This window comes from Equus asinus, chromosome 7 (assembly GCF_041296235.1).
Source record: "Equus asinus isolate D_3611 breed Donkey chromosome 7, EquAss-T2T_v2, whole genome shotgun sequence".
In the NCBI taxonomy this organism is placed as follows: Eukaryota; Metazoa; Chordata; class Mammalia; order Perissodactyla; family Equidae; genus Equus; species Equus asinus.
Genome location: NC_091796.1, coordinates 56,277,977 through 56,300,246, shown reverse-complemented (window position 1 = coordinate 56,300,246; position 22,270 = coordinate 56,277,977). Strand labels below are relative to the sequence as shown.

At 37.5% G+C, this 22,270-nt stretch overlaps 1 protein-coding gene across 2 annotated transcripts in view; it reads left to right on the top strand.

Annotated features, from left to right (window-relative positions):
• The window catches only part of SPIRE1 (spire type actin nucleation factor 1), a 214,881-nt gene that overhangs the window by 180,754 nt on the left and 11,857 nt on the right, over positions 1-22,270 (top strand). The window contains exons 10-12 of one of the 2 annotated variants that reach the window (XM_070513472.1): positions 3,979-4,069; positions 19,250-19,392; positions 21,885-22,058. In XM_070513472.1, coding sequence (XP_070369573.1) covers positions 3,979-4,069; positions 19,250-19,392; positions 21,885-22,058 — 408 coding nt within the window. The remainder of the gene's footprint in view (positions 1-3,978; positions 4,070-19,249; positions 19,393-21,884; positions 22,059-22,270) is intronic. The other variant, XM_070513473.1, reaches the window with a different exon arrangement.

The window sequence follows — 22,270 nt, the reverse complement described above, 5'->3', positions numbered from 1 at the left end:
GCCTTTTAATTTTCTTAATGCCATAAGTTTGTTGTTCAACCGAGGAAATGCATTTTTTTTCCTTTCTATCAACTGAGAACTCCAGTTACAAAACCAGCAAACTTATTTTTTTCCTTTAGACTTACCCAATAGCTTTATACATTTAAATAATAATAATAATAATAATTAAATAATAAGCATTAACTGCAAGCTGAAATTGGTGTCTTTTGAAAGTTTCTAGTTGTTAAACTTGGCCATTGGTAGTGACCCAGAAACCTTACACCTGTCGTTAGGCCTTAGAAACAGGTTATCTAATCTGCTGTTTTACCAGAACGGGAACTAACCCATGTTATTTACTTAACAAAGTATCATGAGCATTTTCCCATCTGATTCAATATCCTTTTCCAAAATGATGCCTCATATCTGTGCGGTATCCATCATAATAATTGACCATATTTTATTTAACCAGTCCCCTCCTTTTGAACATGTAGGTTATTTCCACTTTTCTACCAGTATAAATAACAATACTATTGTAAACATCCTTATGATACATTTTTGCTTTGAATTATTTTTCAGACTATTTCTAGAAGTATATTTGCTAGGTGAAAAAATGCACATTTTTATAACTCTTGATACATATTGCCATGTTCCTTAAAGAAAGCTATAATACCAACTTTTTGTTGGGCCTACTCTATGCTATGCTTTAGATATTATAAATTCATTAGTCTTTGCAGAGACCCTGGAAAGCAACTATGATCCTTATATAAAAGATAAGGAAACAGATAGACAGACAGTTTTTGTCTTTGAACTTAAACCATTAAAGAGTTAGTAAATGATAAAGTCGGATTTGAAACCCAAGTCTAACTCCAAAGTATGTATATCTCGTATACTCGCTCGTGTTCCAACTAGCAGTATATGAGAATACCTGAATAAAATTTTAAAAATTTAAACTGGAAGGAGCCTTAGAAATCTTGTTCAACATCATTACTTTTCAGTGAAAACACTGAGCCTCTAGTAGAGAGAGAGAGACCAAGTTTAAAAAGCCCTATAACTTTTTAGTAGCAGAACCTCCAGTCAACTAGACCTCCCAATACCAGACCTTTTCTCTGTCACTCCATTTTTTTTTCCTCCTAGAAATCTAGCTTCAATGTTTCTTGCTTACCTTTAATAACCTCTGCTAGCCTATCCCCGGTGGTCTAGTGGTTCAGATTCTGCACTCTCACCCTCACAGCCCAGGTTCATTTCCTGTCAGGGAACCACACCCCCGTCTATCCGTTGTCATACTTTGGTGGCTGCATGTAGCTGTGATGCTGAAAGCTATGCTACTGGTATTTCAAATACCAGCAAGGTCACCCATGGTGGACAGGTTTCAGCAGAGCCTCCAGACTAAGGCAGACTGGGAAGAAGGACCTGGCCACCCACTTCCAAAAAAATTGGCCATGAAAACCCTATGAATAGCAGCAGAGCATTGTCTGATATAGCACCAGAAGGTGAGAGGAAGGCAGAAAAAGACCAGGCAGGATTCCACTCTGCTGTATACAGGGTCACTAAGAGTCGGAATCACCTTGATGGCACTAAAAACAACAACAACCCTATCCTCGGTAACTTTTTAGAAATGAAAATAAGTTTGATTGTAGCCATATAGGAAAGCCAAGTAAAAGAGCTACATTTGAGCCTTCACTGGGCTTGTTTTTCAGGAAAAGGCAGATTTGCATTCCTGGTAAGTGAGTTAGGTGGCCACACTGGCCTCTGAGCGGATTCTGGCAGCCTTCAGTGACAGTGCCTCCCTTGGGGCAAAGCAGCAGTGAAAAAGCAGCTGCAATTCTGTAAGTGACCTCATGAGAGCCAGGACCTGGGTAAGAGTTAAGAATCACTGGTCAGGATGTAGAACTAGAAAAGGCCTAACTTAGTGAATGTCAGAGACTAACCTGGGATCAGATAATATAAACCAGCAGATTTCGGAAACTAAGCTAGGCAGCAGAAAATACAGAGATATCAGAGACCCTTTCAGAGACCCATCACACTCCCTTAGACCGTCAAAAAGTGTTCAGTCAATGGGATTGGACATTACAGGGCAAGAATCAAGGAGGAGTCCACACACACATTGTCTTACTCAGGAGATCTGACCTCTTAAAAGCCCCTGGTTCCCCTTTTAGGTGTCTTTGTGATTCCTCTGGGTCAAGAACTAATCCTGGTGAAGATTAGTTTTCAAATAGTCAGAAAACTGGGTGCAGCTGCCTGAGGTGGGCATGCAAGGACAGAGGACCATCAACACCTTGTGGGAGCAAATCCCAAAAGGCCCTGAACCACACCAGTGTCCACACAATTTTTCTGTCTCCTACAAACTGACTTGCAGTCACCCCACCTGCCCCAGGACAAGCTCTTGGCTGTTCACAGTGGGAACATTAAATCAGTAAGGAGGAGTTGCGTGAAAGCTGTGGACATGTCTCAGAGTTCCCGAAAATGAGGCTTCCAAAAGTGTTTCTAGGGGACCAGCCTGGTGGGGTAGTTGTCAAGTTTGCATGCTCTGCTTTGGTGGCCCGGGGTTCCTGGGTTCGGATCATGGGCACAGACCTACATGCTGCTCATCAAGCCTTGCTGTGGTGGCATCCCACATACAAAATAGAGGAAGATCACCATGGATGTTGGCTCAGGGATAACCTTCCTCAAGCAATAGATAGATAGATAGGTAGATGGATGGATAGTATTTCTAGGGAAGATGGGCTGAAGTATATGAAGCAGGAGAATGGTCTCTGCTCTTTAAATCAGGGTAGCACCCACCTCATAATTATTTGGGAAGTACTGTGTATAACTCCTTTTTTCTTTTCCTAAGAGATACTTTTGGCTTTTATTTCCTTTTGACCTTCCATAAGCAGAAGGAGATCATTGTAGTTGCTTGCTAGCTTTTCTGGAGATTTGTGTGACCTACACCATGACTGGGGTTGAGGCTTTGCTTACATGGCTTGATTTGCCCTTCATGGTAAGTACCAAGAGAGTGGAGGTCATTGTTCAAGCCTTCTGTGTTTGAACTGTGTGGTTTACACAGCCTTTCTTCTGTTCTTTGATCAGATCCTTTGTATCATAACTTGTTTGAAACTAATGCTTTCAGCAAGTAGGCTTTAGGTGAGGTGAGTTTTTAGTGACTGGCTAATTATTAAAGTCACCCTAACTAAGTAAGTCAGAGAGAATTTTCACTAATGTCTCCCATAGTCTTAGATTAATATATTACCCTAATTTTCTTTCTTCTGTATTTAAAAATATTTGGCAATTTTCTATAGATATTATGGAAATAAGTTGTCTTCTAGTTAATATATATCCCCCATCACATAGTAGCTGGTAAATTTTTCATGAATAAATATTGTACATCATTTTGGTATGGCCCAATCAAATTAAGGTCACTTCTCACTGGTAATAGGAACTTAAATTTTATTTGGCACCATGTAGACGTTTTTCTAGATTCATGTGACATATCATGAAATATTTATTTTCGTCCATTGATTCAACAAATATTTATTCATTACTTACTAAGTGATGGGTTTGATATACTAGGTAACAACAATGAACAAGATACACAGCATCTACCTCATGGTATTCCCAGTCTATTACTTTTATAAATGTGTTAAATATTCTTCTAATAATAGTTTAACCACCATCTGTTGTGTGCCAGGTAATGTGTTACGTATTTTGAATGCATTGTCTCATCTAATCCTTCTGATAACCCTGTGAAAAAGAGGGTATTATACACCCTATTTTACAAATGATGAAACTAAGATAAGAAACTTGCTCAATGTCACATCACTCTAATAAGGGACAAAACCAGGACACAAACCCAGGCATGTCTAATTTTAGATCCCTTCTAATTTGTCTTCTACTTGCCTTGAACCTTTGACATAATTTGGTGCCTCATGTTAAAATAAATATTTAATAGTAAAATGTTATTAATTAGCACAGGAGCACTAATGTCTAAGGAATCTATTTCTTTGCCCATACGTTTCTCAGGGAGAAACTCTGCACAAGTCAACCAGCAGCAGCAGTGTGTCCCCCTCTTTCCTTGAAGATCCTTTATTGGAGGCTGTGTCCACGAGGAAGAGTGAGTATTTGTGGTACAAAGAACTAGCATTGGATACCTTAAAAACACTGGATCTAGAATAGGGAATCACAAAGTGTTTTGTGATCATTTGGGATAGAAAGAACTAACCCTGGAATTTCACTAATCAGGCACAGAAATATTCAGTTATTTTCCTAGAGTGACAACATAAGGTAGGGCTAAACTGATAACTGGGCCTCAGGTTCTTAACTTAGATCAATCACCTTTGGGTTTACAGATAATAGTTGTAAGGAATAAGTCAACTGTGTGTATTTATTAGATTAATTACCTTCTTATCTCAGTTTAAGTCAGAAGCCCTAAATAATCACACTTGTTATCATCCCCTCCATACACATACACATATATATATCCATACCCACATACACACATATATAGTAAAAAACAACTTTTATAACTTCTCAGGCAATGCGTTCTGAACACAGAATCTAAAGTTAAGTGATTTCTAAATGCTTTTAGTGATCTTTTTCATTTATAAGATCATTATAAAGGATTAGAAATTATTTATTAAGGGGGAGGATTCTGGGAAGAAGGCAGAGTTGAAAGCCCTAGGAATCTGTCTTCCTACCTAGACACAATTGCACTGATGGAATCTGTCTGATGTAACTATTTTGGAACTCTGGAGTCTGTAGAAGGTTTGCAGCTTCCTGGGGAAGACTTGGATGGTAAATTGTGGTTAATTTCAGCTCTCAGCACAATAGTAGATACTCATTACCCACCTCTAGCCACATGGTAGGCAGCTGTGTACTGTTCCTAAAGCAGTTTGCACACAGCTTGCAGGAGCCAGGGTAGGTAAAAAGGACCCTGCCCTCCAAATATTAGGAATCTGTGCTCTGATTGCTGCTTCTGATTCCAAAGGTAAAAAGAGGGTGGGCAGCCATTGTTGCATTATTGCTAGCTTTCCCCCACTCCAACCTGAAGTGATTTCCAGGGAATTTAAAGGGAAGATGCCCTTCCCCTCTCTTCATTTTTCACTTTGTCATCTTTTGGGAGCTAGACATTAAAGACCAGGACATTCAGAAACAGTTGCATATATGAGGAAAATTCTAAAGTGATTATGCAAGCCCAGAGAATGACTCATAAAAGACCTGAGGAGATCTTAAGTTTACACTTCAGGCTGATCTTCAGCACAGAGACAGCCTACAACAATAAAAACAAATAACAAAAACAAGCAAACTCTGGGAAAAATCCGATTTCCAGAGTTACCACATTGTTAGATTGCAGTGTCCAGTGTTCAAAAAAATCACAAGGCATATAAAGAAAAAGGAAAGTATGACCCAGTCAGAGAAAAAAAACAATCAGCAGAAACTGTCCCAGAAAAACACCTGATGACAGATATACTAGACAAGACTTTAAAACAACTGTTTTAAAGATGCTGGAAGAAAGAAAGGAAGATATGGAGAAAGTCAAGAAAACAATGTGTGAACAAAATGGAAATATCAATAAAGAGATAGATAACCTAAAAAGAAATTCTGGAGGTGAAAAGTACAATAACTGATATGAAAAATTCACTAGAGGGATTCAAAGGCAGAAGAAAGAATCAGCACATTTACAGATAGCACAGTGGAAATTATCAAATCTGAAAAACAGAAGGAAAAGGGATTGAAGAAAAGTGCAGACTGAGGGACCTGTGGGACTCCACAAAGTAGACCAACATATGCATTGTGGGAGTCCCAGAGGAGAGGAAGGTGAGAAAGGGGCAAAAATAATATTTGCATAAATAATGGCTAAAACTTCCCAAATTTGATGAAAGACATGAATATAAACATCCAAGAAGCTCAGCTCTGATGAATTCAAAGAGACCCACACCGAGACACGTTATAATCAGCCTTTCAAATGACACAGACAAAGAGAGACTCTTGAAGGCAGCAAGAGAGAAGCAAGTCATCACATACAGGGGTCTCAATAAGATCTTCAGCAAGTTTCTCTTCAGAAACTTGGGAGGGCAGAAGACAGTGGGCCTACCCATGTATTCAAAGTACTAAAAGAAAAAAAATACATCGAGAATCCTATATTCAGCAACACTGTCCTTGAGAAGTGACGGAGAAATCAAGACATTCCCAGATAAACAAAAGCTGGGGGAGTTCATGACCATTAGACCTTCCCTGCAAGGATGCTCAACAGGCATGCGTTAACCACAGGGTTAAATGAAACGACACTAGACGGTAACTTGAAGCCACATGAGAAATAAAGATCTTAATAAAGGTAAATACATAAGCATTTATAAAAGCTAATATTACTGTAACAATGATTTGTAACTGCACTTTTTATTTTCTCTATGATTTAAGAGATTACCTTTAAAGAAAAAACAATTGTTAGTGTAAAAGCTAATATTACTGTAACTTTGGTTTGTAACTCCAAATCTTGTTTTCTACATAATTTGCGAGACTAATGCATTTAAAAGAATTGTTAGTCTATATTTTGGGGCAATGTATAAAGATGTAATTTTGTGACACCATCAACCAAAAGGGATGGAGATGGAGCTACATAGGAGCACAGGTTTTGTGTGTTATGAAGTTAAGCTGATATAAATCTAAATTAGAGTGTTATAACTTGAAGATGTTAAATGTAATCCCCATGGTAACCACAAAGAAAATAGCTATAGAATATACATAAAAGGAAATGAGAAAGGAATTTAAACATTCACTACAAAAATCAACTAAACACAGGGGCTGGCCCCATGGCCGAGTGGTTGGGTTCGCGCGCTCCACTGCAGGCGGCCCAGTGTTTCATTGGTTCGAATCCTGGGCGTGGACATGGCACTACTCATCAAACCACCCTGAGGCGGCGTCCCACATGCCACAAGTAGAAGGACCCACAACGAAGAATATACAACTATGTACCGGGGGGCTTTGGGGAGAAAAAGGAAAAAATAAAATCTTTAAAAAAAAAAATCAACTAAACACAAAAGAAGACAGGAATACAGGAAACAAGGGACAAAAAGTTATAAGGTATATAAAAAACAAATAGGACAATGAGAGAAGTAAGTTCCCCTGTATCAGTAATTACTTTAAACATAAATGGATTAAACTCTAATCAAAAGACAGAGATTGGCAATGTCAGCATCATGGCAGAGTGAGCTGTTCTCTTAGTCCATCCCCCCGAAGACACAACAAAAAGGACATTCATTAACCAACAGAGGACATCCACACACTACAATAGATATCAAAGAGATCGACTCAGCCATATGTCTGAAGGTAAGGATACTGGATCCCACAGAAGCAGTGGCAGGAGGTAAGCAGATCTCCCCCTCCCCAGCAGCAGCCATCTAGGGTGTGGGACCTCGCGCAGCAGCTGATGTGCAACTCTGAGAGGAGACGGGGGAAAAGGCAGCCCTCTGCAGGAACTTTCGCTTTCAGGGTTGCTTCCCAGCCCACAGGAATTCTCTACACTGAGGTGGATCACTCACCATGGGGGTGCCCCCACCAAGCTGAACAGTCCAGGTAGGCCGCCAGTGAGTGCAAAGCAGGAATACAGGCAGAAAAGAAAGCATCCCCCCATGCTGCCTGGTGCACCAGCTTGGCTGGTCACCCAGGGTAGGGGATCTGTGCCAGAGTGCCTGTGCCTGCATGTGTGAAGCAGTAGTGTCCAACAGGCAAACACAGATGGGCCCTGTCGGTACAGCTTCCAACAGATGGAAACAACTACCAGTGCATGCAGCAAGCTCAGAAAACACAGCTCCTGCAACCCCCAAGTAGTGGCAGGTGGAACCTGCATCCAGATACTACCACTGTATGCTGGCAAAGGTCTACCCCACCAAACAGCATGAAGAAATACATTAACACTCCAGACCAGAAGGAAAATGACAAGTGTCTAGAAACCAATCCTGAAGTCACAGAAATTTACAATCTAAATGATTCAAACTAGCTATCATAAAGAAACTCAGTGAGTTACAAGAAAACTCAGAAAGACAGTTCAGTGAACTCAGGAATAAAATTAATGAGCAGAGAGAATTCTTCACAAAAGAAATTGAAACTCTAAAAAAAAAAAAAAACCAAACAAATGCCTAGAGATGAAGAATATGATGAGATTTTTTAAAAAATAGAATCCTTGAAAAACAGAGCTCACATTATGGAGGACAGAATTAGTAATGTATAGGACAGAAATATAGAAATGCTGGGTCCAGCTCTGTGGCTGAGTGGTTAAAGTTCCACATGCTCTGCTTCGATGGCCTGGGTTCATGGGTTCGGATCCTGGGCAGAGACCTACTCTACTCACCAACCATGCCATGGAGGTGTCCCATGTACAGAAACAGAGGAAGATTGGCACAGATGTTAGCTCAGGGCTAGTCTTCCTTGAGCAAAAAAAAAAAAAAAAAAAAAGAGGATTGTCAATGGATGTTAGCTCAGGGCTAATCTTCTTCAGCAGAAAAAAAGAAAGGAAGAAAGGAAGAAGTATAGAAATGCTTCAGGTGGAGGAGGAGGACAGACCTAAAACTAAAAAGAAATGAAGAAGTTCTGCAAGAAATATCTGGCTCAATTAGGAAATGCAACATAAGGATTATAGGTATTCAAGAGGAAGAAGAGAGAGAGAAAGGAGCAGAAAGCTTGTTCAAAGAAATAATAGCTGAGAACTTCCCAAACCTGGGGAAGGAGCTGGAATTACATGTAAATGAAGCCAATAGAACTCCTAATTACATCAATGTAAAAAGACTTTCTCCAAGGCATATATTAGTAAAATAAGCAAAAGTCAATGACAAAGAAAAAATATTAAGGGCAGCAAGGTGGAATAAAATAACCAACAAAGGAACCCTTATTAGGCTTTCAGCAAACTTCTCAGCAGAAGCCTTAGAGGCTAGGAGAGAGTGGAATGATATATTCAAAATACTGAAAGACAAAAACTTTTAGCCAAGAATACTCTATCCATTGAAACTATCCTTCAGAGATGATGGAGAAATAAAAACTTTCCCCCGATAAACAAAAACTGAGGAAGTTCATTGCCACAAGACCCACCCCCACAAGAAATGATCAAGAATGCCCTCATACCTGGAAAAAAAAATGATTTACAAAGCCTTGAGCAAGGAGATAAATAGACAAAATCAGAAAATTGCAGCTATCAGAACAGTTAGCAAACAATTATAGCGTTAAAGATAAAGGGAAGGAAAGCCTCAAAAATAACTGTCATCACTTCATTTTAATCACAAACTCACAACATAAAATGGAATAACTTGTGACAACAATAACTTAGGGAAGAGGAAAGGGAAGGAAGCTGCTTAGGCTAAGGAGATAAAAGGCTATCAGAAAATGGACTATCTCATCTAGGAGATCTTTTATACAACTCATGGTAGCCACTGAACAAAAAAATCACAACAGAGATACAAATGATAAATAAAGAGAAAACCATCATAGAAAAACACCAAACTGAAATGGCAGTTGGAAATACATGGGATGAAAAGCAAGGGAAATACAAAACGACTGGCAAACAAGGGATAAAATGGCAGTATTAAGCCCACATATGTCAATAATCACTCTAAATGTAAATGGATTGAATTCTCCAATCAAAAGACACAGAGTGGCAGGATGGACTAAAGAACAAGACCCACAATAGGCTGCCTCCAGAAAATACATCTCAACTCTAAAGAGAAACACAGGCTGAGAGTGAAGAGATAGAAGACGACACTCTAAGCAAATGGCAAACAAAAGAAAGCAAGTGTTGCCATACTTATATCAGACAAAGTAGACTTCAGATAAAAAAGGCAATGAGACACAAAGAGGGGCAATATATGATGATAAAGGGGACATTCCACCAAGAGGACATAACACTTATGAATATCTATGCACCTAACACAGGAACACCAAAGTACGTAAAGCAACTATTGACAACAGACCTAAAGGGAGAAATTAACAGCAACACAATAATAGTAGGGGACCTCAACACCCCACTTACATCAATGGATAGATCATCCAGACAGATAATCCACACGGAAATAGTGGAATTAAACAAAAAACTAGACCAGATGGACTTAACAGATATATATAGAACACTCCAGCCAAAAACAGCAGAATACACATTTTTCTCAAGCGCGCATGGAACACTCTCAAGGATAGACCATATGTTGTGAACAAAGCAAGCCTCAACAAATTTAAGAAGATTGAAATCATATCAAGCATCATTTCCAACAATAATGCTATGAAACTAGAAATCAGCTACATGAGAAAAGCTGGGAAAGTGACAGATATGTGGAGACTAAACAACATGCTACTGAACAACCAATGGATCAATGAAGAAATTAAAGGAGAAACTAAAAAATATCTGGAGACAAATGAAAATGAAAACATGTCATACCAACTCATGTGGGATGCAGCAAAAGTGGTCCTAAGAGGGCAATTCATAGCAATACAGGCCCACCTTAACAAACAAGAAAAATCTCAAATAAATAATCTTGAATACACCTAACAGAGTTAGAAGAACAACAACAAACAAAGCCCAAAGTCAGCAGAAGGAGGGAAAGAATAAAAATTAGAGCAGAAATAAATGCAATAGAAACCAGAAAAACAGTAGGAAGGATCAATGAAACTAAGAGCTGATTCTTTGAGAAGATAAACAAAACTGACAAACCATTAGCCAGACTTACTAAGAAAAAGAGAAGCCTCAAATAAATAAAATTAGAAATGAAAGAGAAGTTACGTCTACCACAGAAATAAAGAATTATAAGAGAATACTGTGGAAAACTGTATGCGAACCAATTGGACAATCTAGAAGAAATGGATAAATTCTTAGAGTCATACAACCTCCCAGAACTGAATCAAGGAGAAATAGAGAATCTGAATAGACAAGTAAAGAGACTGAAACAGCAATCAAACATCTCCCAAAAAATAAAAGTCCAGGACCAGATGGCTTCTCAGGAGAATTCTACCAAACATTCAAAGAAGATTTAATACCTATCCTTCTCAAACTATTACAAAAAAATTGAAGAAGATGCAGCACTTTGTAATTCAGTCTACAAGGCCAATATCACCCTGATCCCAAAGCAAAATAAAGACAACACAAAGAAGGAAAATTACAGGCCCCTATTGTTGATGAACATAGATGCAAAAATCCTCAACAAGATATTGGTAAACCAAATAGAGCAATACATTAAAAGCATCATACACCATGATCAAGTGAGGTTTATATCAGAGATACAGGGACGGTTCAACATCCACAAGTCAATCAATATGATACACTACATTAACAAACTGAGGAATAAAAATCACATGGTCATCTCAATAGATGCAGAGAAAGCATTTGACAATGAACGTTGACAATGCAACATCCATTTGTGATAAAAACTCTCAATAAAATGTGTATAGAAGGAAAGTACCTCAACATGATAAAGGTCATATATGACAAACCCACAGGCAACATCATACTCAACAGGCAAAAACTGAAAGCCATCCCTCTGAGAACAGGAACAAGACAAGGGTGCCCACTCTTGCCACTCTTAGTCAACATAGTACTGGAGGTTGTAGCTAGAGCAGTTAGGCAAGAAAAAGAAATAAAAGGTATCCAAATTGGTAAGGAAAAAGTGAAGCTCTCACCTTTTGCAGACAGCATGATTTTATATATAGAAAACCATAAAGAACCCATCAGAAAACTATTACAAATAATCAACAACTAAAGCAAAATTGCAGGGTACAAAATCAACTTAACAAAAATCAGTTGCATTTCTATAACCTAACAATGAACTAACGGAAAGAGAACTCAAGAATACAGTTCCATTTACAATTGCAACAGAAAGAATAAAATATCTAGGAGTAAATTTAACCAAGGAGGTGACAGACCTATACAATGAAAACTGTAAGGTTTTTTTTTTTTTTTTTGAGGAAGATTAGCCCTGGGCTAACATCGGCCGCCAATCCTCCTCTTTTTCCTGAGGAAGACTGGCCCTGAGCTAACATCCGTGCCCATCTTCCTCTACTTTCTATGTGGGACACCTGCCACAGCATGGCTTTAAAGCAGTGCATAGGTCCACACCTGGGATCCAAACCAGCGAACCCAGGCTGCCAAAGTGGAGCATGCGAACTTAACTGCTACACCACCGGGCTGGCCCCTGTAAGACATTATTGAAACAAATCAACAATGATGTAAAGAAATGGAAAAATATTCCATGCACATGTATTGGAAGAAGAAATATAGTTAAAATGTCCATATTATATAAAGCAATCTATAGGTTCAAGGCAATACCAATCAGAATCCCAACGACATTCTTCACAGAAATAGAACAAAGAACCCTAAAATTCATATGGAACAGGAAAAGACCCCAAATAGCTAAAGCAGTCCTGAGAAAAAAAGAACAAAGCTGGAGACATCACAATCCCTGACTTCAAAATACACTACGGAGCTATAGTATTCAAAACAGCATGGTACTGCTACAAAAACAGACACACAGATCAATGGAACAGAATTGAAAGCTCAGAAATAAAACCACACATCTATGCACAACTAATCTTCAACAAAGGAGCCAAGAACATACAATGGAGAAAGAAAAACCTCTTCAATAAATGGTGCTGGGAAAACGGGACATCTACATGCAAAAGAATGAAAGTAGGCCATTATCTTTTGGCATACACAAAAATCAATTCAAAATGTATTAAAGACTTGAAGGTAAGACGTGAAACCATAAAACTCCTGGAAGAGAATATGGGCAGTACACTCTTTGACATCGGTCTTAGAGGGATCTTTTCGAATACGATGTCTACTCAGGAAAGGGGAAAAAAGAAACAGCTGGGACTTCATCAGACTAAAGAGCTTCTGCAAGGCCAAGGAAACCATGAACAAAATGAAAAGACAACCCAGCAACTGGGAGAAAATATTTGCAAATCATATATCCAACAAGGGGTTAATCTCCAAAATATATAAAGAACTCATACAACTCAACGACAAAAAAACAAGCAACCGAGGCTGGCCCAGTGGCATAGTGGTTAAGTTCGTGCGCTCTGCTTTGGTGGCCTGGGGTTCGTAGGTTCAGATCCTGAGCGCAGACCTAGCACAGCTCATCAAGACATGCTGTGGCGGCATCCCACATAAAATAGAGGAATATTGGCAAGAGATGTTAACTCAGGGCCAGTCTTCCTCACACAAAAAAAACCAACCAACTAACCTGATCAAATAACAGGCATAGGATATGAACAGACATTTTTCCAAAGAAGATATACAGATGGCCAACATGCACATGAAAAGATATCCAACATCGCTAACCATCAGGGAAATGCAACTCAAACTACAATGAGATATCACCTAGCACTTGTTAGAATGGCTATAATTACCAAGGCAAAAAACAACAAATGTTGGAGAGGTTGTGGAGAAAAAGGAACCCTCATACACTGCTGGTGGGAATGCAAACTGGTGCAGCCACTATGGAAAACAGTTTAGAGATTTCTCAAAAAATTTAAAATAGAAATACCATATAACCTAGCTATCCTACTATTGGATATTTATCCAAAGAATTTGAAATCAATGATTCAAAGAGATTTATGCACCCCTATGTTCATTGCAGCATTATTCACAATAGCCAAGACTTGGAATCAACCCAAGTACCCATCAACTGATGAACAGATAAAGAAGATGTGGCGTGTATATATATAGATATATATATGTACACCAATTATATAGATATGTACATCAATTATATATATATATATATATATATATATATAGTGTGTGTGTGTGTGTGTGTGTGTGTGTGTGTGTGTAATGGAATACTACTCAGCCATACAAAAGACAAAATTGTACCATTTGTAACAACATGAATGGACCTTGAGAGTATTATGTTAAGTGAAATAAGCCAGACAGAGAACGACAAACACCACATGATTTCACCCATATGTGTAAGGTAAATAAACACACGGACAAAGAGAACAGTTTAGTAGTTACCAGAGGAGAAGGGGTTGGAGGTTGGACAAAAGGGGTAAAGGGGCACATATATATGGTGACTGATAAATAATAATGTACACCTGAAATTGCACAATGTTATAAACTATTATGACCTCAATAAAGTAATTTTTTTAAAGACAGACATTGGCCAACAGAAACACATGATCCAATTATATGCTGTCTACAAAAGACTCCCTTGAGATCCAAAGACACAAACATTGAAAGTGAAAGAATGGAAAAAGATATTCTATGCAAATAGTAACCAAAAGAGAGCTGGGGTGGCTATACTAATATCAGACAAAATAGGCTTTAAATCAGAAAAGGTTACAATAGACAAAGAAAGACATTATATGTTAACAAAAGTTTCAATGCATCAAGAAGATATAACAATTACAAATATTTATGCACCTAATGACATAACATCAAAATATATGAAGTGAAAGCTGACAGAATTGAAAGGGAAAGTAGATGTTTCTACAATAATAGTTTGAGACTTCAGTACTCCGCTCATAATAATGGATAGAAGAACCAGACAGAAAATAATTAAGGAAATAGCGGACTTAAAACAACACAGTAAACCAACTAGACCTGAAAGACATGTTCAGAACACTCTCCCCAACAGCAACAACAGAATACACATTCTTCTCAAGTGTACATGGAATATTTTTCAAGATAGACCATATGTCAGGCCACAAATTACGTCTCAGTAGGTTTTAAAAGATAGATATTATACAGAGTATCTTCTCTGGCCACAATGAGATGAAGTTAAAAATCAATAATGGAAGGAAAACTGAAAAATTCATAAAATTATAGAAATTAAAGAACACACTTTTAAAAAATCAGTGGATCAAACAAGAAATCATTGAGGAAATTAAAAAATACTTAAAGGTGAATGAAAATGAAAACACAACATACAAAAACTTATGAGATTCAATGAAAGCAGTGCTGGGTGGAAATTTTTGCTATAAATGCTTATGTTAAACAAGAAATTTCAATGGTGAGTTGCACAATAAATGTTCAGGTTTAAAAAAAAATCTCAATTCAACAACTTTACAACTTAAGGAACTAAGAAAAGAAGAACAAACTAAACCCAAAGCTAGCAGAAGGAAGGAAAAAATAAAGATTAGAGCAGAGATAAATGAAATAGAGAATAGAAAAACAATGGAGAAAATCAATGAAACTAAAAGTTGGTTCTTCAAAAAGATGAACAAAATTGACAAAACTTTAGCTAGATGAACTAAGAGAAAAGAAGACTAAAATTACTAAAATCAGAAATGAAAGGGAGGACATTACTACTGTTTCTACAGAAGTAAAAAGAATTGTGAGAGAGAACTATGAACAGTTGTGCACAAACTGGATAGCCTAGATGAAATGGATAAATTTCTAGAAATACAAAACCTAGCAAGACTAACTCAGAAAGAAATAGAAAATCTTAATAGACCTATAACTTGTAAGGATATTGAATCAGTAATCATAAAATCTCCCAACAAAGAAAAGCCCTGGACTTGATGCTTAACTGGTGAATTCTACCAAACATTTAAAGAAAAACTAATACTAATCCTTCTCAAACATTTCCAAAAAATTGAAGAGGAGGGAATACTTCCTAACTCATTCTATGAGACCAGCATTACCCACATACCAAAACCAGACAAAGATATTACAAGGTAAGAAACCTACAGACCAAATACCCCTTATGAAAATTGATGCAAAAATCCTCAACAGAATATTAGCAAACAGAATTCAGCAGCATATTAAAAGAATTATATAGCATGACTAAGTGGGATTTATTCCTGGAATGCAAGGATAGTTCAATATGCAAAAATTGATAAGTGTATACTATGCCCTATTAACATAATGAAGGGAAAAAAACACATGATCATTTCAATTGATGCAGAAAAAGCATTTGGCAAAATTCAACACCCTTTCATGATTAAAAAAAAAAAACACTCAACAAACTAGGAATAGAAGGAAACTACTTCAACATAATAAAAGCCATATATGAAAAAACTCACAGCGAACATCATACTCAGTGGTGAAAGACTGAAAGTGCTTCCTCTAAGATCAGGAACAATGCAAGAATGCCTGCTTTATTCAACATAGTATTGGAAGTTCTAGCCAGAGCAGTTCAGCAGGAAAAAGAAATAAAAGGCATCCATATTAGGAAAGAAGTAAAATTCTCTCTTTTTTCAGATGGTCTGATCTTATATATGTAGAACCCTAAAGATTCCACAAAAAAACTTAGACTAAATGAGTTCAGCAAAGTAGCAGAATACAAAGTCAACACATAAAAATCAGTTTCATTTCTATGCATGAATAGTGAACAATCTGAAAAGGAAATTAGAAAAACAATTCCATTTATAATAACATCAAAAAGAATAAAATACTTAGGAATTATCTTAATTAACCAAGAAAGTAAAATACTTGTTCCCTAAAAACTACAAAACATTGCTGAAAGAAATTAAATAAGATGTAAATAAATGGCAACACATCCCGTGTTCATGAATTGGAAGACTTAATATTGTTAAAATGTCCATACCACCCAAAGAAATCTATAGATTCAATGCAATCCCTATCAAAATGCCAATGACATTTTTTACAGAAATAGAAAAAACCTGTCCTAAATTCATGTGGAATCTCAAGGGACCCTGAATAACCAAAACAATCTTATAAAAGAACAAACCTGAGAACTCACACTTCCTGATTCCAAAACTTACTACAAAACTACAATAATCAAAACACTGTGGTATTTACATAAAGAGAGACATATAGACTAATAGAACAGAATAGAGACCCAAGAATAAAGCCTCACATAGATAGCCAAATGATTTTTCACAAGTGTGTCAGGACCATTCAATGGGGAAAGGATTGTCTTTTCAACAAATGGTGCTGGGAAAACTGGATATCCACATGCAAAACAAGGAAGTTAGACCCTTACCTAACACCATATACCAAAATTAACTCAAAGTAGATCAAGGACCTAAATGTAAAACCTAATATAATAAAACTCTTAGAAGAAAAGATAGGACAAAAGCTTCACAACATTGGTTTTGGCAATGATTTTTTAGATATGACACCAAAGGCACAGATAACAAAAGAAAAAACAGACAAATTGGAATTCATGAAAATTAAAAACTTTTGTGCATCAAAAGACACTGTCAACAGAGTAAAAAGGCAACTCACAAAGGAGAAACTATTTACAAATCATATATCTGATAAGGGATTAATATCTAGAATATATAGAGAACTCAACAACAAAAAGACAGCCCGATTCAGAAATAAGCAAAGGACTTGAATAGACATTTCTTTAAAGAAGATATACCAACACCAAGTACATGAAAAGATTCTTGACATCACTAATCATGAAGGAAATGCTAATCGAAACTACAGTGAGATATCACCTCACACCTATTAGAATGGCTACTATCAAAAAAACCCAGGGGCCGGCTCTGTGGCCGAGTGGTTAAGTTTGCATGCTCCGCTGCGGCAGCCCAGGGTTCGGATCCTGGGTGCAGACATGGCACCGCTAGTCAGGCCACATTGAGGCAGCGTCCCACATCCCACAACTAGAAGGACCTGCAACTCAGATATACAACTATGTACCAGGGGCTTTGGGAAATAAAGCAGAAAAAAAAAAAAGATTGGCAACAGTTGTTAGCCCAGGTGCCAATCCTTAAAACAAAAAAAAGAAAAGGAAGATTGGCAACAGTTGTTAGCCCAGGTGCCAGTGTTTAAAAAAAAAAAAAAACCCAGAAAACAACAAGTGTTGGTGAGAAATTGGAATTCTTATGCACTGTTGCTGGGAATGTAAAATGGTACAGGTGGTGTGAAAGACAGTTTGGCGATTCCTCAAAAATTTAAAAATAGAATTACCATATGATCCAGCAATTCCACTTCTAGGTATATACCCAGAAGAATTGAAAGCAGGGTCTCAGATATTTGTACACCTGTGTTCATAGCAATATTATTCACAATAGCTAAAATGTGGAAACAACCCAACTGTCCATCAAAGGATAAATGGATGAAGCAAAATGTGGTATATTCATACAATGGAATATTATTCAGCCTTAAAAAAGAGGGAAATTCTGCAATAGGCTACAACACAAATGAACCTTGAAGATACTATGCTAAGTGGAATAAGCCAGTCACAAAAAGGCAAATACTATATGATTCCATTTATATGAGTAGTCAAAACCATAGAGACAGAAGGTATATGGTGGTTGCCAGGGGCTGCAGGGTGGAGAGCATACATAACAAGTTTTATTGTTTAATGAGTGTAGAGTTTCCGTTTTACAAGACGAAAAGAGTTATGGAGACGCATAGTGGTAATGGTTGCACAATGATGTAAATGTGTTTAATACCACTGAACTGTACATTTAAAAATGGTTTAAGATTGTAAATATTATGTTATATATGTTTTACTGCAATAAAAAACTTATCAAGAGAAAGAACATATAAAGATTTCTTAGACTATTGACTTGATTTCCTATAAACATGGAGGTTTCAGTGGTTATAATTCTTTAAGTACTATTTTGATTTACTTAAACCGATTATGTCAGAAACAGTAAGAGCTGACCTTGGGTATTATCTGTAATTGGTATTTGATCAGACCCGTTAAATATTATAGAGACACAATTAAATCACATAACAGATTTCTCTGTCTTTTATTGATTGTGAAATTATATTCTTTGTTTTCCTTGAGTGATTTCTGTTGGTGGGACAGTCTAAAGAGATGGGTCATATTTGACTTGGTGCTGACATGCACTTTCCTCACTACTACATTGAGGCAGCCTTACAGAGAGAGTGGGAGGAAGACCAAATAAAACTCTGGCAGCTTTATCTTTAAAAAGGAGAATGTAAAAGGAGGGTACACTTGAGAATTTGGGTATCATTTGGGAGTCTTTTTTGGACACATAAAATACATATTTTTACATTTTTTTAAAATAATGCCTGAGGCTCTTTAATTGCACAATTTTGTAGAAAATAACAGGAGAGCATTTGTATGTAAATCTGAAACTATACTTATATTGTGTTTTTATGTATGAATTTGAATAAATATTAAAAACAAAATATTTTTTCCTTTTTTCTTGCTATTTCTGTAGCAAGTTTATCTTGCAAAGATTCTTCTCTGACAATCCTCACAGTCTCGTCCTAAGAACCTCCAATCTTGATATACCTTTCCAATGAAATAAACAGGTCATCTGTGAATGCATTATCACAAATGACAAAGAATTTTTCTGTTAGGAATTCAAAATCTAAGATTTTTATTTTGTAAGAAAGTTCATTCCAATTTGGTTAATTTCATTCCTTTAGAGCCTCCTAAATTCTTGCCCATATCATCAACACCCCAGCCAGAGAGACGGCAGCCACCCCAGAGACGACATTCCATTGAAAAGGAAACGCCTACTAATGTGAGACAGTTTTTGGCACCATCCAAGCAGAGCTCCCGATCTCTCGTAAGTAACTGAAAGACTGCGTAGAAATGTAAGGATCAGTTAGGGCAGCTAGAATCATTAGCTTTCTTGAGAAGCTTCCAAAGGTTAGAATGAGCTTTAAATAACCTTATTTGTTTTTAATAACTAAAGAAAACCAACCCTAACAGTAACCCAAATGAAATTTGACCATTCCTTACTCATTTTAAGTACTTTTTTTTCCAGAAGATTTCTCAATGGTTGAAAGTATGGATATTATTCAAGAAAGGCTTTCTTCCTTTCAATGAGTATTAATCCACTTTAAAAAGGTCAAAACTAATCAAAAAACTTAGCAAAGTCTGACTACAGTAGACTATTTTATTGAGGCAGAAGTTCAAGGGGAGACTTTTGATCCATTAAAAATCTTTGTTCATTGTTTTCAGGTACAGTCATGTGCTGCATAACAATGTTTCAGTCAATGATGGACCATATATACAATGGTGGTCCGATAGGATTAGTACCATATAGCCTAGGTGTGTAGTAGGCTATACCATCTAGGTTTGTGTGAGTACATTCTATGATGTTCGCACAAGGACAGAATCGCCTAACAGTGCATTGCTCAGAACGTATCCCCATTGTCAAGTGATGCATGACTGTATGTTTTGTGACACTGGAGCCAAAGCTGCTATTTGGACTGGTTGACAGTTTTTGCTGTTTTCCAGAGACTTCCAGTTCATGTAGTATCTACTCATTTCTCAGAACAGTGGGATATAGTACACGAGCCCTGCCTGGAAGAAGTAATAGATCCACCAGCCAAAGGAAGTCTATGAAGATTCTTCTGAAGTCTCGACTTCAGATAGACTTGCAGGCGAGATGCAAGGCTTCAATCAATAATTCTACCAGCAACCTAATATCTAATGTTTTTTCAGATACTCATGAATAAAAAACACTGGAATGTGCTTAGTCCATATTTTTAGGCTGTGATGAATCCTCAGGGGTTCAAATGAAGCAATAACAGGTGTCCCTTCCTCAAAGTAGAGGGAGATGGTGCGTTTATTGTGAGGATACCGAATTTGAACAGAGCTTATAGTGTTGAAATTTGATCAGTCATCTCTATTCCCAAACGGTATGATTAAAGAACTAATGGTTTTATGGCAGTTCCTGATAGGATGCCTCTAACTCCTAAATAATCACCAAAATCTGATATTTGATGAAATCTATAGCCTCATCCATGGTTTACCAGCTGAAAAACAGACCTCTAACCTACAGGTTCAAACGTTAAAATCCAAATGCTTTTGTTAATATGAATAAGTTACTGCTTTATAAAATATACAGTTACTATCATAAAAATATGTAAGAGGGAGCTCCTGTGTGATTTTTTTCACAAGTCCAATAATTAGAAGATTCTTCTCTTCACACAGCCTTTCCTGGAAGCCAGTTTATCATTCAGTTGTATACCTGACGTTGTGGTCATATAACATCATTGTTAAAGTTAGAGGTGCTTTCCCACTGCCTTTTCCCTGAGACCCTTCTCTGTGATTGCAGATTGGTTTTATCTTGCTCTCTGCCACAAAAAACAACTCACAGAGTGACCAAGCACACTAAAAATTCTGCTGCACCAGGAAATATACTTCACGGCCCTTGATGTGGGCTGATGATCTTTCTCGGCAAAATTCCATTACTAGCTAAAACTCCTTTGTAGTCGATCTGATAGCTTGACCTCTGGTCAATGCTGCATGGTGTTCAGGTTCCATACAGAACTGCACCCCTTCAAGGTGCCTCTAGGCACCGGCTGAGACAGAATAGCATCCAGGTCAAAGGAATGAAGTTTTTGCTATTAGCTTATCTTGGGAAATCCATAAGATCACACTTGTCTTGTGATAGTGTCCTCTAGGTTGGTAAGTATTGTTTTTAAAAGTATGATAATTAGTTTAAAATTTTAGCTATATTTTAGAAAACAAGAAATCATTTTATATTTATAACCCCTCAACTGAAAATGGTGGCTCTTTGTTGTTATTCGTTTTTATTTTTATTGTATCGCCCTCCCTTTCCTTAGGATGTTTAAAATGTAATTTCTTTCCTCATTTGGTCAAATGATTGACCCATCTGAGTGAAAGGCATCTTGTCTTTCAGTGCCTTCCCCAGGGGCAGCGAGCACCTGCTTGGTGTACATTCCCACACTTTTCCAGGCACGATAGGCACTTGCCTCCATCCTGCCTCCCAGCAAGCCCCAATCAGGAGACTCAGTGTTCACAGGACAACCAAGTTAGGAAACTCTGAAGTTGAGGTCTTTGCTGTGTGAACTCTGAGATTCTCTAGGAATGACTTCATGGTTTGATTGCCGATTTATACATATGGGTGTAGACGTTGGCCTAGACACGCATATGGAACCTACCGTTAATGTCCTCCATGGGTGGTTGTTTTGTTTTCTTTTTCTTTCATGCTCTATAATCACTATTTGTAGGTCACTCACGTTCAGCATTATTTTTCCTTTTCTTTTTCCCCTGCCATTTTCTTTTCCCTTATCTATTGTTCAGGTTCCTAGGATAACCAGTGTATGGCCAAGGACGCCTTTCCGACCACTTTTTTCTACCATACAAACAGCTTCTCTGCTCAGCTCTCATCCCTTTGAAGCAGCCATGTTTGGGGTAGCAGGGGCTATGTATTATCTATGTGAGAGAGCTTTTACCAGCAGGTGGAAATCCTCAAAGGTTGGCCTCTTTCTGCTGGTTCTGGGAATTATATTACTCTATCTCTTTGACAGTGATGTCTCAACTCCCGCACTCTGTAAGAATTAACAGCTTAGATGGGCACTTTGCTTCTGATCATTGATTCCGATCTTTCGTAGGATGCATAGATCACACCATGATCTCAGTTGAGAGGAAAATAACTGAAAGGACAACAAACTCAAAATGCAGCATCA